Source organism: Solanum pennellii, chromosome 10, assembly GCF_001406875.1.
Source record: "Solanum pennellii chromosome 10, SPENNV200".
NCBI lineage: Eukaryota > Viridiplantae > Streptophyta > Magnoliopsida > Solanales > Solanaceae > Solanum > Solanum pennellii.
The window spans coordinates 79,899,474-79,917,338 of record NC_028646.1 but is presented as its reverse complement, the minus strand read 5'-3'; the positions used below and the strand labels follow the sequence as shown (position 1 = coordinate 79,917,338).

Here is a 17,865-nt window from a genome sequence, read left to right as displayed (position 1 = left end):
AGCGTGTAAAAAATATTTGTAACTTTACATCCTCCGATAATGCAAAAATCGGTAGTTCTTCTAAATCAAAAACTAAAAAATCTACTATATTAAGAATAAATACGGATGATTATACACATGTTGATGATACGGTTTTTAATATTGATAGTAATTCAGGATTAGATCCTTATCATGAACATTTACAACGTCGCTTTGGTAATTTTGATGAGGATTTGCCTAGTGATAATGATAATGATAATGATATTGATAATTATACTGATACGCCTACTTTTGATGATGATGATGATGAAACTGAGCCATCTACGGCTACTAATATTCCCGGTCCTGCTCCCTTTCGTTGTCCTGCCCCTGTTCCCCCAGTACATCTTAGGCCTAAGGTAGAACGTGTTAAAAAATCGATTGTTTGGCAATTTATGACACAAAACGAAGATAAAACACAAGTTATTTGTAATAAATGTAAACATAGATTAAATCATAAAACTATTGGCAAATCTGGCGGGACGGAACATTTGAGTAGTCATTTAATGTCTTGTTGTAAAAATGAATTTTTGCATGCTAAAGCGGTAGCGGAAGACAAAAAAAAACGGTACCCCCTTCCTGAAAATGTAGGAGTAGGCGGCTCTAACATGGTACAAACACAATTAAATCCGTCTAATGTTTCCGGCTCTAGTTTACCACTTTCATATAGTAGAGAAAAAGATCTTGAAGAACTAGCTAAAATGATATGTGTTATGGATTTGCCATTTAGTTTTGCTGAAAATTCCAATTTTATACATTATATTCAAATTGTATATAATTCAAATTTTAAAGGTTTTGCTAAAAATACAATAAAAAAAAACTGTATTTGATTATCATGCACAACATTTTCAATATCTTCGTTGTTTATTTTATTATAATACTTGTAAAATAGTCATTACTTCTGATATGGGTCGTAGTGTAAACGGTAACGATTATTTGACTGTTACTGCACATTGGATTGATGAAAATTGGTATATGCAAAAAAGAATTTTATGTTATAAATGTTGTCAAATGCAAAAAACCGGTAGTTATATTGCTCAAACTATTTTAGATATTTTACAAAGTTATGGAATATGTGATAAAATAAGTAGTATAACCTTAGATAATGCTTCAAGTAGTAATGCTGCTGTTGAATATTTAAAACCTACACTTTGTCCTTTTTATGGTGATAATTATCATATTAGGTGTAGTACACATATATATAATTTGATGGTTAAAGATGGTGTACATATGTATGATAACGGATGTAAGAAAGTTGAAATGCATGTCATTTTATATTTAAATGTCAAGTTAAGTCTAGGCGTGTAAAGATTTTCAAAATCGTTGTTTTGAAAATAATCTTCCACCTAGAAAAATTTCAAAAACAGTGGCTACTAGATGGAATACTTTATATGAAATGCTTGTAATCGCTTATGAATATCGTTGACCCTTAAAAATGATTTGGAATGCTCATAATTCTGATATGACATATAGACTAGATGATAATGATTGGCGTGATATAAATGAACTTATAGATTTCCTAAAAGTTTTTTACTTAACTACAAAAAGAATATATGTACTTTATAATGCATCAATTTGTACTGTTTTGCCTGATATTTGTATGGTTTCTTCTAAATCATCTAAATTTAAAAAGAAACCAAGATTTCAACAAACCATTGAAAAAATGATTCTAAAATTTAAAAAATATTTTATTCATATTCCTCAAATTTATTTAACTGCATGTTTGTTAAACCTAAGTATAAAGATTTAGGTACATCAAGAATGGTTGAAAAAATGTATTTTAACTTAGATATTAATGATGTATTAGAAGAAATTTCTAATTGTCAACAAGTTAAAGATAGCATAAAAATTGAAGCTAAAAAATTGTATGATTTATATAATGCTAATATAAATTTATCAAGTGAAAATGAACCTGAAAGCTCTAGGGTTAGATTTGATGAAAATAATATTGATGATTATTTACAGGATTATCTTGAACTTTCTTACGATAATAGAAATGATTTTGATGCCTTTATTAATCAAAATACAGAACCTACTGAAGATATTCTCCAATGGTGGAGAAATCACGGCAAAGGATTTCCAAAACTAGTACCGATGGCTCGAGATATATTAGCAATGCAAGCGTCGTCGGTAACTTCAGAAGACGTCTTTAGTGTAGCAAGGTTTCAACTTGGAGAACATAGGCATTCACTAGCAGCCGACAGCTTGGAGATATCGGTATTATTTCGAGATTGGATTAATATCGAGAGAAGAAATTTGGGTTGTGAACCACTACCGACCAAATTTCAAGATGACGTTGATGAAGTAATGCATTATTATAGTGACGACGGGATTGAAGCAATGGAAAATCTTTCTATTCAACCAATTCCCGAACATGTTACTAAAGAAATGTTGAATGATTTACGAAGGGATTTATGTGGTGGCACCAACTATTAGTAAAAGTATGATAATTCGAGATTTAATTTAAACAGAATCCTTCCTAGAAGATGGCTGTGTAGATTAAATCTTTTAATACTCTACTAATATTTTTGTAAATGTAATTGTAATATCAAATAAATATTAATAAAAATATAGGCTATTCGCCTTAATTGTATTTTAATATTGTTGTATTAAATTTAATTTTTAATATAGTCAATTTTTAATTTTATAACTTTAAAGCTTAAATTTAAAAATTTCAAACTTTAAGAGTTTGAACTTTAAATTTTATAACTTTAAAATTTGAATTTAAAATTTTCAAACTTTAAAAGTTTGAATTTAAAAATTTCAAACTTTAAAAGTTTGAATTTAAAAATTTAAAGTTTGAAAATTTAAAATTTTGAAAATTTTAAATTAAAACTTTAAAGTTTGAATTTAAAAATTTCAAACTTTAAGAGTTTGAAATTTAAATTTTATAACTTTAAAGTTTGAAAATTTTTATTTTTTTTAACTTTTAAAGTTTGAAATTTAAATTTTTAATTGCTTAATTATTATAATAAAAATTATATTCAATTAAAAAAATCAAATCTTTAATTTTTTTATTTTTTTAAATTACCGGTCCGTCCCGGTTACCGGTCCGGTCCGGTCCGTTATACTACCGGTTCCCTTCCGGACCGGGACGGAACAGTACCATTTTTATCGGTTTCCCGGACCGGTCCGGTACCAATTCCGAAACATTACCGGTTCGCACAGTACCGATTCCGATAATTACCGGACATGTTCTCCCGGTTCCGGTACCGCTGCCACACTTAGTCGTACCCTTGTAGTTCTTGTTTATGTAGTTATTATTTATTTTTTTAGACTTTACATTGTTTATGTTGCTATGTTGTTATGTTTTCTTCTTCATTTAGTAAGATCTAATTCACTTGAGTTGAGGGTCCTTCAAAGACAACCCCTATCTCTGGGAGATATTGGTAAGGTATGTGTACACTCTACCCTCTCCATACTATACTTAGAGGAATTTCGAAGAGTGAAAAAAAGACTTTAATAGTGTTCTGAAGTTAATCTTAATTCAAACACCACAATTTCAAATAAATCGCTCAAAAACTGAACCCCAACACTTGTTCAATTCAATGGAACGATGAAGAGATGAGAGAGATATAAATATTAGTGATCGTTACTTCGACAAACCAAAGGTCATCGGGGCAACATTGTTGATGCTGAAAAGCTCTCCTGTAGCAATGGTTAAACATGGCTAGTCAAATCTACAGGATAAGATCCGGTTTCGTTGGAGCAAGATTGCAGGAGAGCTCAGCAAGGGCAAAGGTCAGTTGAGTCAGGAGTGGCCTTGCGAAAGTGAATTAGGCTTTGCAAAAGCAGATACATCAACAACTGGTGGTGCATCAGTAGAATTGGATTAAAATTCTAAATCTCGGATACACTATGGGTTTATTCAGAATCTCATGAACGAAAATCACATATGATATTCAATCTGAAACGACATTTCAAACTCAGTAGAGCTGTCAAAACTTACAACGAAAGTTGGCTCGATGAAAAATAAGTCTCACGCCCAATGCTCCTTTTAGCAAACAAAACAAAAGGTAGCTTGATAAAGCTTGGAGGCCTTGGGCCCGGAAATCCATCTAGACTTCAAAAATCTTCAAAATACATTATCTTGCATAAAAACGAAACAATTGTCTAGTGACCATCCCGATAAATCATAATTAACTTATGATAATTATATACAAACTTTAAGTGTCAAAAGCACGAAAAAACTAAGAAAATGGCCATAGAGAGAGTGCGTGTGTGTATATATATAAGGGGAGATTACGCAGATAAGCAAACTTATACTATTTAATTACTCATCATATTTATAGTTTGCAATAATTACCACTCGCGACTAATATACATTAATTATGTGGGCTGACATCGAGTTTGTATAATTAGTCATGTTTATATATGTATAATTCGCCAGGATATACAAATAAATATGTATACTTTTTTAGTCTACATACATATACAATTCACCTCTCTCTCACTCACTGCCCTCTCTCACTCGCCTCTTTCCTCCCTCTCCCAAACTCGCTTGCCATTTATACATATGTATATGCATAATATACAGTATATACAATTATATATATATATATACAATTCATCTCTCTCTCACTCTCTGCGCTCTCTATCTCGCTCTCTCCTCTCTTTCCTAGTCTCGATCGCCTATCTCCTCCTTCTCCTAATCTCTCTTATCATATATATAATTACACATGTATAATATACAATTATCTTACCAATATATACATATACAATTCATCTTTCTCCCACTCTTTTTCACCTCTCTCTCCCCTCTCTCCTCTTTCTCCCGGTCTCGCTCGCCTCTCTCCTCCAAATAACATGTAGCTACAAATTGTAATTATCAAGATATAGCTATGAAGAGTAATTAATTATTTTTAAGTGGCTATATGTGAGAGTTTCCCTATATAAAACTACATATCGTATCAGCAGAATTCACTATTATTATTTTATTTGAATCAATCAACAAAGTAGCAAAAGAATTAATTAAGTAATTTACTGGGAAAGAAAACACCTTAAAAATAGATCAATAACTCATAAATAAGAAAATAAACAGATACACAAAGAGGATAAATAACTAAATGGATTAAATTTATTAAAAATAAATAATAAGAAAACAATTTGCTACTGAGAGTCTAAAACGAAATTAAAGAATGGGAATTTTTTATTCAAAACAACTGCCTCCACAAAAAATTGGGGTCTAAATTGAAAATACTAAAACTACATGGACTAATCTGTAACAGGGGTCTGTATAAAATCTGGAATTTATCCCCAAATTCACCCCGACAATCAATCAGTTTCTCATCCGTGGAAACCCTAGTTCCGGCACCCCCATAAAGCTTTACTCTTTTGGCTTTCTCTTCAGTTTTCCGTTCGATCCGCTTCGGAATTCGACGGATTTTTCGATGAGTTCACCGTGCGCGAAGAGGAATTGACGATTTCCGGTAGAGAAACCTCTCCTGTTATCTGAAGAATTGTCGGTCGACGGTCGGTCGGTCGGTCGTCGCTGATTGGATTCGATTCAATTCAATCGATCTGAAGAGTCCGGTGTTCTATAAACCCACAGAATCAGCTTCTGAGTTTATCGGATAGAATCATCAATCTCTTCAAGGGTATCCGCTAAGAGAGACGCCCGGCGTGATTAGATAGATCGGATCGAGATCGTCCCCAGTCGAAGGAGTAGCGGTAGCAGTGGTTTGATTTTGGTTGTAATAAGCACGCCTTTAGATATTGCTGCTGACGGAAGCTTGCGGATTATTTTGCTCGTGGAGGATGTTCCTACTGATCTATTGGAGGAATTTGGTTTGACTGATTTTCTTGAGTTATTGAAGAGAAGTTGTGAGCTAGAAAAAAGAGCTTTTAATATTTTTGTACTTTATATCAATTTTCTTTGAGTTCAATATCAGGCCTATTATGATTTTTTGATCGGCCTCGTTGTTGTTATATTGTTTTTGTTTGAGGAAAAAAAGGAATTTTAAGAAAAAAGGAGCTATGTCAGTTTATTTTAAGTTTAAAAGTGCGAAAGATTATGATTCAATTCCAATTGATGGTCACTTTATTACTGTTGGTAATTTGAAAGAAAAAATATTTGAATCCAAGCATCTGGGCAGGGGTACAGATTTCGACCTCGTTGTCACCAACGCCCAGTCTAACGAAGGTTGGTTAGCTTCAATATAGTTAGTCATTTTCGTGCATTCCTAGTTGCATTTCTAGTAGTATTGCGCAAGTTGTTGTGTGACATTGACCTTGGGGTTTAGTGTAACTAAGGCATTGTTACTGAGGTGTTTCTCAGGGTGTTATTTTGGTTTATTCAATTATGATCTCTCTGCTATCAAATATATTTAGGTACTTTAGTATGTGCATTTTCCAAAAAAAGAAGTGGCTTTTAACAGATGAAGATGATCACAGTGATTCGATTTAATTTTGAGTTGCTAAATTTATGCCTTTGAAATGAGAAGGATGATGCATTGACTCTTAAAAGGACCTTTGCATTGTAAAAATGTCTGATTGTAGTTCTCATTCTCTTTGGTGAAATATAATTCTGGCATCTCATTTTGATGGGTGGGTTGATAATTATATTGGTTTAAAAGGAGAGTCGTCTATTCGTTAATGTTTAAGTGCTGGGTTTGTAAAACTTGAGCTAGTACCATATCATCCTGCAACTTGGTTATTCCATAGTAGTCTTTGAAGAACTTCACCAATACTACTATGTATTGTACGACCCGGCACCCAATATGTACCTTACTAGTGCTAGCCGAGGAAAAAGGTATCATGTGAAGAGCCTATTTCACTCAAGGTTGATGTCACACAACAAATCTCATGGTCAAGTTGACCCTTTGTAAGGAATATAGTGCTCAGCGAATAGTTTGTTTTGATTAGGGTGCATGAACGCTGGATCATGCCAAATTGATTGCATAATTTGTAGCTGGATCATGCCAAATTGATTGCATAATTTGTATTTCCATCCATATGTTTGTGAACTCTACAGGGCTTTATGTGTTTTGTCTTCTCTTTTTGCAATTTCAGAATATCTTGATGAGGACACCTTGATTCCCAAAAATACTAGTGTTTTGATTCGTCGCGTTCCTGGACGACCTCGCATGCCCATAGTAACTGCACCTGTAACAGAACCAGACGAGTATTAATCTTGATCCTTTTGACTCTCATCTGTTAGATTTATGAATACAAATACTGCTTTATCGTTGAGAATCCAAAATCTGTGGAAAGACGGTTTACCTGGATTGGTTACCTTGTTTATTCCAAAGAAAAGAGTGACGTGGGTTACTTTTCTTCTTGGAGCTGGTGGTGGGGTGTTATGGGTGTTTACTAAATCTCAAGATCCTTTTTCTTTGATTTTTTCCTTTCCCTTATGAAGATCTTAGAATGGTGGTGTGGTGGGTATAGACCTTTACACTGTGTGGAGGGTGGTTGAAAGGGGGAGGTGTACAGGGGGAGAATAGATGCTAATGCCGTCATTTGCATTTTGTTGAATATGGTGTTCAAAGCTTCTTTTTCCTCCCCCCTCTCCCCAGGGTGGGCATTGGTAATCATATGTCCTGTACTGCTTTTGTCTTTTGGTCTGTGCCATAATAGCTGTTTTGAATATGACCAAGATGTGTTTTCTGCAGGCCCCAAGTAGAATACCGATCTGAGGAGGCTCAAGCAGTTAGAAGTAATTTTGTGGGAGGGGAGTCATCTGCCACCAAATATGTAAGCGCCCGTAACACTCTGCATTAGGAGAGTGTTGGTGATTGTAGTTGTAACAATTGGTGATCTTTAAGCATACTGAAATATCTATGTCCATTTTGTAGCCTGAAGATCTTGAATGGGATGAATTTGGAAATGATCTTTACTCTATTCCTGAAACAATACCAGTACAGTCAAGCAACCAAGTGCAGGATGCTCCTCCTCCAAGTAAAGCTGATGAGGAGAGTAAGATCAAAGCTTTAATTGACACTCCAGCCTTAGATTGGCAGAGGTGGGAAAGCTTCCTTTTTCTCCTTTTTAAATGTTCATGCACACTTGACTCTGTTTTTATTGCATTAGCTGTTACTATTTCTAATATGTGATGATATTGGTATGAAAATGATTCTTATGGTCCTTATGTTGATGCAGTCAACCCTCTGATGGCTTTGGTGCTGGTAGAGGTTATGGACGAGGTCAAGGTGGAAGAATGATGGGTGGACGTGGTGGGCGAGGTTTTGGTAATTCACTCTAAATTGTCTGTTAATCTACTATGAATCTTCCTATCCGTGTTGGGTTGAAGGACATTGTTCACTTAAGTGTTTGCTAACTTGACATAGTAGTCTTTCCATGGGTTTATTTCATTACAACAATTATGCGTTGATCGGAAGCAAGTTGACGGTTATATGAATCCTTACTGTCTAAGTCACTCCATTAAAGCCGGTCTCAGTTCCACATGCCTTCATTTCATTCTTTTTGTAAAATTTAGTGACAAAAGACTCATCAAGCCAATTGTAGGTTGAAATTTTTTAAGATCTTGTGGTCAAGTATCTTTCACTTTCCATGTGGTTGGATAACTGTCAAGATGCTTTTAAGTATGTATTAAATTTTATGTTGCTACTGGTTAGATGATTTACAAATTTAGTTGAATATTTAGTTTTATTTTTTTATGTATACTCAAATTGAATGCTGCTCTTCCAGGTTGGGGTGGTGGATTGGAACGGAAAACACCACCACCAGGCTATGTATGCCATCGCTGTAAGGTGCCTGGTATGTTTTTTATTTTTCATCCACCTGCTGATCATTGTCTATGAAATCTGCTATTAGCATGCTGAGTCATTGTATCCAATTATGACATAATTACAGGGCATTTCATTCAGCACTGTCCAACAAATGGTGACCCCAATTTTGACATTAGGAAAGTGAAACCTCCAACTGGCATTCCGAAGTCCATGTTAATGGCAACCCCAGATGGTTCATATGCTTTACCAAGTGGTGCCAGTGCTGTTTTAAAGCCCAATGAGTAAGATTTCGTGTTATGTTGGTATTGCTGTGTCTGGTTGTAACAAGAATGTATATGACTGGCCCACTCGTTGTAGGGCTGCTTTTGAAAGAGAAGTTGAAGGGATGCCTTCTATACGTTCCGTTGGTGATCTTCCACCAGAGCTTCATTGTCCCTTGTGTAAAGAAGTAATGAAAGATGCAGTCTTAACAAGCAAGTGTTGTTTTAGCAGTTACTGCGATAAATGTAAGGAGCAAGCTGTTTAATTTGAGTGTTGTGTTGATTAAAGAGTTCTTTCTATAAACGCAAGGAGTTTGCTGTTCAATGTGGGTGTTGTGTTGTAGCTTCTACAGTGAAATTTGGTTTTTTACTATTCAATTTTAGTGTGCCTGTATTCTTGAATTTCAAACTGATTGCAAGGGTGATCCTCAGGCATAAGGGATCATATCATCTCGAAGTCGGTGTGTGTCTGTGGGGCCACAAATATACTTGCTGATGACCTGTTACCCAACAAGACTGTGAGGGATACAATTAATAGAATATTGGAATCAAATAATAGCAGTGCAGAGCATGGGGGTAGTGCTCTCCAAGTTCAAGGTCAGTAGCGGTTCTAACTCTCTGAACTGTTCTCTCGTTCAAGTCCATTATCTGCTTGATGTTTTTATTAGGCTTAAGACGCCTTTGTTGTTATATCTTCCAGATATGGAGTCAGCGCGCATTCTCCCACAAAAGATTCCATCTCCTTCACAATCTGCAGCTTCAAAGGGTGAGCCGTTGCCACCACCACCACCTCCTCCACCTGTTAATGAGGAAAATTCTAAAGCCCAGGAGATTGCAGAAGAGGGTAAGAATGGCAGTGCTTCTCAGCAAATGTTGGAAAGAGGAAGAACTTTGAAGGTTGCAGATGTTTCTGAAGCTACACACGAGTCCGTCAGTGTTAAAGAACCTGTATCCCCGGGGAGTGCTCCATTGGCTGATGAAGAGGTTCAGCAAAAGCCTGTAGTTGGGGAGGCAGGTAATGGTGCTCTTTCGTTTACCTCTTTGGATTCGCAAATTGTTTTTTTCTTACCGAGCAGCTTAGAGGAGATGCTTTAGTTTCTTACTTCCCTTGGATCGGGAAGTGTTCTCATCTAGATATTGTTCTTTTATGTTTTCAGGAAAAAAGAAGAAGAAGAAAAAAACACGATTGCCTTTGAACCGTATGTACTCGCTTCCTTCATCTTGTGCACGTATTGATAGATTTGTTAACTATTTTGGAATAAAACTTTGATTATTATGTCTGCATTCTTGATGGAGCTTTGTACACTTCCTAGTTCCTAAATTACTTGGTGCCCTTGCAGCTGCTGCTGCTGAGATGCAGTGGAGAGCTGCACAAGATCTTGCTGCTGAGAATTATATGATGTCCATGGGTCCTGCTGCCTATAATCCATATTGGACAGGCATGCAACCTGGACTAGATGGGTTTGGAGCCCCTTATCCTGGTGCCATGCCATACAATCCTTATGGAATGGGTCCTCTAGATGTGCCCTTTATGCCGCCTCCTGTCGTACCACATGATCCATTTGGCGGACAAGGTTTTATGCTGCCTTTCGGTCCTCCGATGCAGAGGTAATAACCTCCATTGTATTTTATTCTAAACTTCTTATGCTGTCTTTCGGTCCTCCTATGCAGAGGTATAACTTCCGTTGTATTTTATTCTAAACTTCTCTCTGTTTAATCTCTGATAAGTATTTTCACATGTTTCGGGTCTCTCTTGCAGTTTCTGATAATGGTCATATATTGTAGTTTAATTACTTTTATATTAGAGTATCTGTATACAAATATGTTGGCGCATTTGCGATTAGTGGTACCTGACTGGATAAAATTGGCCACCAAATTTTAGGGACCTTGCAGCAGACTTTGGGATGGGATTTAATGCTGGCCCACCAATCATGAGTAGAGAAGAATTTGAGGCTAGAAAGGCTGATCTGAGAAGGAAACGTGAGAGCGAGAGACGTGGAGAGAGGTAATTTGACCATTCTTGTTAATTCTCAGCACATTATGGTGCTCTTTCCGTGGGTGATGTTAAATCACATCCAGTGGTCTGAGCACTATGCATTGAGGTTTTGCAAAGAATTTACATGTAGATGATATTGAAATTATGATCAATTGTTGAGCTTTGAGTAGAGGTTTTTGCGCTCTGTTTACTCCTAGTGCTTCCGTATAACTTAGGTTTTCTATACTTGGTCCTTAGTAGGTTATTATTGTCAACAGTCATTGTCTTTTCTGCTTCTACTCTTTTGATCACCTTCAATGACAATTTGATAATGTTTTTGTTATTTCTTAGCAGGGAGTTCCCTAAAGACAGGGAGCATGCAAGGGATGTCGGGAGCACTGCTGATGGTCCTTCCCTGAAACCCAAATCTGTATGTATCTTGATCATCAAATATTCTAGGCCATTTTGGCCCTATATTTTAGTTGACATGCTGTGTGTTAGGGGAAAAGTTTGGCTTGGTTTAGCCAAGAAGCAGCTAACAGCTAGTTTCCAGTTTCATCTTTCTATTACATGTAAAAGTAAAAAAATCAACAGTCTTGGAGACTGAATTTCTTGGATAATTTTCTAAGATCATAAGTACAGGACACATTTCTTTGGATTACCTTGATATCTTGACGATTGAGCGTATTGGAGATCAGTTGCCCATTATGCAAAAAGGGGATATATGACTTCCTACCGTAGTTGGTGCTCCTTTCGAATGCCTGATGTTGCTTGATGGCAAACGATATTGTGGCAGTTTTTTGTTGCCGGGCAGTTGACTGGAGCTCAATTTTTAGGAGCTATCAGAACAGTACCCATTAAGATGTTGGTTTATATTTTTTGTTAGTTCGTTTTTCTGGTTTCTGTTCATTGGATGTGGTGGATGATGATAAGTGATTTTTTCCCTTATGTACCTCCCTCTTTTTTAAAAAAAATGAACCATTTCCCAACAGCATCGAGATTTGGCTATTGCAGAAACGTTTTATGATGATGTTTGCCTAATTTGACAAAAATGATGAAGTGGATAGGACTGCAGAAGTGTTCTTAAGTCTAGACTTGGAAACAAAAGAATCATTGAAGTGGAGTGGGAGATGGTGATGTAAATCATCTTATAACAAAAATGGAGTGGCATTTGACGGGTCCCCATAAATGAACTCAACCTGAGTTGAAGAGCCTATTGTTAAGAGTTGTAAATTTCTCGGTTATCAAATAAATAATTAAGGAGATGTAAATTTATTTCTCAAGAAAAAAATTTCTTGTAAAATTTAGTATCATCTCCTTTTGTAGTGTGTATTTCTGTCAATGTTTTTTTTTTTGAATAGCTGTGAATTTCTCATTTCTTTTTATGGCTTTAGACCTGCATTGCATTTTTGACTCTTCTTTGTTTTTGCAATAGTTGATATTAATATGTACATTGATGATTCCACAGAAAGCTCCGTCGAGCTCGAGCCGTCCCCGCCAACCTGAGAGGCCTTCCCCAGACCTTGACCATTGCGTTGATGACCACCGCCGACCTGAGAGACCATCGCCAGATCTTGACCACCGCCGCCGAGCTGAGAGGCCATCGCCAGACCTTGACCACCGCCGCCGACCTGAGAGGCCATCGCCAGACCATGATTACCCCCGCCGACCTGAGAGGCTGTCTCCAGATCGCCGATCGCGTGACCCTGAACTTCCTCGCCCTTCTTCCAAGAAAAAGTATGAAGATTATGACGATCATCACCATGAGGACCGCCACCGCCATGAGGACCGCCATCAGCGCGGTACCCATCGCAGTAGCAGTAGCCATCACCGTTCAGAGTCTTCAGCTAACGCCAAACCATCCTCCGTAGGCCCATCTGAACCGCAATCCAAATCTGTTGATAAGAGGAAGGCCAGTGTTTTTTCTCGTATCAGTTTCCCAGCCGAAGATTCAGCAGCAGCTTCAAAGAAGCGAAAGGTGCCATCCTCGAGTGAAGTGCCAGTGAGTTCTTCAGCGAGCCACAGGGGTGGCACAACGAATGGGTATCATGGAGAGTACAAAACGACTACTGGATCAAGGAAGAGTGCCACTGTGAGTGTGGATTACGAGAGTAGTGATGATGATCGGCACTTCAAAAGAAAGCCTTCAAGGTACGAACCATCTCCGCCACCAGCTTTTGTAGGGTGGGAAGAAGAGGAGCGGGAGGGGCCTCCTCCTAGGCATAGCAAAGGGGACTAGGGGAAGGGGGTAATCTGCATATAAGTTATGTTTGCATTTTTCACATCTTTAATATGTCAATTATTTGCGTTTTCACTTGTAGCACTATACTGGGGTATGTTGTTGTTGTTGACTTTCTAATGTGTCAGTTCACCATTTTCTTGGGTTCTTTCCAGCTATTCTGTTGGTAGATTTTGACGCAACACTGTGCAATATTTAGAGTTGAATGTACGTATATTGCTTTGAATCTCTTTTTTGTTTGTCATTTCCTTGTCGTGTCCTGTAATATGGTTGATTGTTCATTTGTGCATTATGTATTAGTTTTACTGTCTTGGCAAAAAAATGTTACTGGCTTAACTGTCTTAAATGTAGCTTTACTTACCTAGGTTTGTTTATCTAAGGAACACAACAGTAAGGGGCTTATAGTTAATATGAGTCTCGTTTGTCATGCTAACAAAAAAGCATCTGGTTAGTTATGAACATTGTTGGCTTAACCTCTCTGGCAACCTGTCTTATGATATTTATTATAATATATTTCTTTAGCTGGCAGAATTCTGAATGTCAAAATAATTCATGGGAAGGAAGAGAATAAAGAGAAAAATATAGACGTCTCTACTTTGCTTTGTACATATAACTTATCTAGAGGAGCCTGCACAGGTTCACTTGCATGCCTTTTAGTTCGACAGTTGTATGTTAATCTTGTCACTAAGTATTGTGAGTGAGAATATCACTTTGAAGCTTTGTTGGGAACAATCTCATATTGTATGTTGCATTATGTTCACTTATATTTCTTTTAAATTGTTGCCATGTCATTTTTGTTTGAGATGCCAGTGGAGTTCTTTTGTGTGTTTAGCCTCTTCATTATTGAGTACAGCTATCCTTCTACCATTCCTGTCGTAGCTTTCATAATGTCCTTGTGGTCCTTTTTCTACGTATGCTTAACTCGTTGGTTCTCGATGCAGATTGAGATAGTATATGCTGAGGGGGAGACTGGATCAAAAAGAATCTTGCATGGATATAATGCAGGTAGAGAGTAGTTCGCTCTTGTTCAGACATTTTTCACATATTTGCCTCAGACAATGCTAGTACTCTCACTTGCTTACCTGCACTGTCTAATACCTTTTCTGTTTCACCTCGTTTCGTTTTGAGTTCACATTTTGTTTGATTGGGGTGCAGATTCAGAAGGCGCGGGCATCTTTGTAACATTCAAATCTGGATAGACTTTCCTGAGTGATACCATCTACTTCACAAAGCTCTCGGTGCAACGGTATGAGTTTTTGGTTTTTGATCCTTGAGAGATGGGAACAGCACAAATTTGCTCATCCAAGGATCGTCAATACATGAACGTTCTAATGAATTGTTGTAGATTCCATCTAAGAATTGTATTATCTTATGAATGCTACATGGTTGGTTTTAGTTATAATTGCAAACATCAAAATTTCAAAATATAAGACCGCGATTTCGCCAATTTTTATTGCAATAATTATCATTATTATGTGGAATTGCAGTTTTCATATCATTGTGGGTAATCTCCTATTTGTTTAGACTATATTCTCATGCTTATAATTTACCTTAATGTGTAGTTGGAAGTGATCTATTGAAGTGAAAGAGGTTGTTTGGCTATCACAATGAGAGTAATGTTAAAATATATTTCTTTTTACAATGTTATTTTACTATAAATAGTGGTCTGGTCTATATGCTTGTCATCTTTTATATTTTTCATATTATATTCTTGATAGTTAATTGGTTCGTCATATTATATTCTTGATAGTTAATTGGTTCGAAAAATAGATATTTGACCAATCTAAAAAAATTAATAAGTAATTAGTGTTTATTGTAATTAATTTATACGTTCATTAATTATTTTCTCGATTGCATTACTCGATAAAATTTAATTTTTTAAAAGAACTTCTCAACAAACATTAAAAATAAAATTATTTATCACTTACTGAAAATTTTACATTAAAAAAAATATTAAATAAAGACAAATATATAAACTTACTATGCTGAGATTATTGTTGCATAGCTTTTAAAGAAAATTACTTGCTTACATAAATATTCTCCTCAAACTCGTAGAAAGGATGTGAAAAAGTCACGAGGGCAATTGTGTTTTAATTATGTTAATGTATATATTAAAATCTTGCACATAGTTAATATTACTTTTTTTATGTTTTGTAATGTATTAAAATTTTTAAAATGATAAATAATTTTTAAACAACTATAAAAACAATATGTTTCGTGAAACTTTATTAAATGGAATTTGAGAAGGATGAAATACATGTGAATTTTATCATCAATTCGCAAAGAAAGAAAGATTATTTCAAAATAAAAAAAATAATACCAATAATAAAATAATATGATAATTAAAATACAATACACAATATAAAATTACAACTTTAAATATTAGGAGTAAGTAGCAGAAAATAGTAACATCATATTTCCATTTATTGCAATTAAAACTCAAATATTATTATTGAAAGTACACAAATTTATCAAATTTTAATAATTATTACAAACACAGGGCTGTTCACTTAAAATAGGTGGGTCCACTGACCGCTATTTATTTATTGGTATAATTAAAGAGGTTCATAATTGACACCTCAACATTTAATTTTTAATTTTCAGAACTTTTACTTCGAAATTAAAAGTGGGTACAGAAACCAAATTAAGAAACAATAAATCATACAGACAAAGTCATTATTATATTAGAGTTACTTATACGGAATTATTATTATTATTATTTTTAGAAAAAAATAATATAAGAAAAAAATGAATAAATTGTATAATTAATGGTATCTGAAACAAGTTACCCCAAGATCCAGTAGTTTTAAAAAATAGTACTACTATTTATAATGTCAGATAATTCATTTATGTCACTATTTCTTCCATACGATGAAAATTAGGATAGTTCGAATTAAATATGAAATCTTTTATTATTAAATAAATTAAAGTAACTATAATTTAAATTCGATCTAGTTATGGAGTGGTTTTTTTTTAATTGGACATGTTATTTCATCTTTCGGAGGACTAGACTTCATCAAGAGGTTCTTATTATTCGGAAAATTATGTAGAGTAACACATATTTAGCTTATATTAGGTATTATAACTATAGTTTAAGAAAATTATAATTAGCGGCTTATTATTCGTCTGATTTGTATAAACATTGAATTGTATAATTTTGTTTCTGATTGTATACTAGAATTTGTATTTGATTACCCTAGCTATGTTGTATATAATTCATAATATATTATTCTCTTCGTAAATTGGCTGGCGAAATATACAAACAAAGTTATGAAGAATTCCTAAATGTATATTTACAGAATTTGTATATAGTTACCATATTTGTATCCACAACGAAATATACAGACATGCAGAAATATACACTACAAGAAAACGATGAATTACATGGGAATTTTCCTGGGATTAGTATGAAAATTCTCATGTAATTCACAGTTTTCTTATAGTGATACAAACCATAGTGTCCATAACAAACATACCTAATAGTTATGAAACACAATTATCAAAATTTTAATTATAGAGACTTATTATGTATATTATCTTTACTATTTCAAAAAATTTCTCTTTTTTCTCTCTCATGTAATTTTGTCCACCCATTTCATTTTTTACCGGAGGAAAATTTAGCCTAAATAACCATGAACTGAACCACTTAAACTAAAAATAGTCATGTATGATACATATACAATCAGTGTATATATAATTTATTTATATAAGCTCGAAAAAGTAGACAAAATCCCTGAATTAACTATTTATATAAAAATCATAACGCAAATTAATCGAAGCTCTAAAATAATTACCTGACATAATTAGTATAGACATTTTAATTGAATTAAAGTTAGGTGCTAATGACTAAACGATGGCAATTAAATAACAATTAGGTCAACGTTGAATTGCTCATATATAATTGCTTAATACCAAACTAATTCAAATTCATGTATATCTTGCCATGATGACCTTTACCTAAAATTATATTGCATAGGAAATTATTGTAAATTCAAATTTAATTACTACCAAATTTATTGACTAGTTGTATTATGAGTTTTTTTTTTAATTTCTTCAATTTGGAATTTGAAATTATGACTTCAAATAATATTTTTGTTATACAAATAAGTGTCACTACATGTACATGTTGGTTGCTCACTTCAATCTTTTTTAATAGAAATTCCAAAATCCTAGAAGTTATTATATGTAGGGGCGGAAGTAGAAGTTTGTATATTAATTCATAAAAATTCAGTAGCTTTTATGTATATTATGAAATTAACTAAGCAATTGATTGTGAACTCAATTATTATTATAATATTAACTTGAAGTCGACATAAAAATTCATTAACTTCAAATTATGGATTCACCCTTCCATTATAACTCATAATTTTATGTCCTTTATGATACAATAATATACATGCCTTTTCATTATACTTCATGTAAAAATCTTTTTAATTAAAATTTATTTGGCTAAGGTAGTTCTTCTATTTGTTTTTCCTACTAAATTAATTAAGTTTAGAGGTACTTTACCATACAACTCCAAAAATAATTATAACATTGTGCGAAAGATAACTTTTTTTTTTAATTTCATGTCTGATGTTGAATATCTATATTGAAATCTGATTAAATAAAAATCCACACATTACATAGTCCATTTTTAATCACCTCCTAACAAGAAAACTTTTCAATACAAATTCCATTTTT

General features: G+C 34.4%; 1 protein-coding gene across 4 annotated transcripts; it reads left to right on the top strand.

The window, feature by feature from the left end:
• Positions 1 to 5,267: 5,267 nt before the first annotated feature.
• On the top strand, positions 5,268 to 14,663 carry LOC107002368 (E3 ubiquitin ligase PQT3-like). 4 transcript variants are annotated; one of them, XM_027912326.1, is made up of 18 exons: positions 5,268 to 6,160; positions 7,030 to 7,141; positions 7,632 to 7,713; positions 7,815 to 7,981; positions 8,119 to 8,207; positions 8,668 to 8,736; positions 8,833 to 8,989; positions 9,066 to 9,214; positions 9,401 to 9,565; positions 9,669 to 9,983; positions 10,126 to 10,167; positions 10,309 to 10,576; positions 10,851 to 10,973; positions 11,298 to 11,373; positions 12,412 to 13,094; positions 13,338 to 13,389; positions 14,124 to 14,187; positions 14,338 to 14,663. In XM_027912326.1, the coding sequence occupies exons 1-16, from the start codon at positions 5,995 to 5,997 to the stop codon at positions 13,357 to 13,359; spliced, it is 2,685 nt and encodes an 894-aa protein (XP_027768127.1). In that variant the 5' UTR covers positions 5,268 to 5,994; the 3' UTR covers positions 13,360 to 13,389; positions 14,124 to 14,187; positions 14,338 to 14,663. The 4 variants fall into 4 exon arrangements, with proteins under 4 accessions (XP_027768127.1, XP_027768126.1, XP_015055842.1 ...); XM_027912325.1 differs by having other exon boundaries at positions 11,295 to 11,373; XM_015200356.2 differs by lacking the exon at positions 13,338 to 13,389 and having other exon boundaries at positions 14,338 to 14,653.
• Positions 14,664 to 17,865: the final 3,202 nt, after the last annotated feature.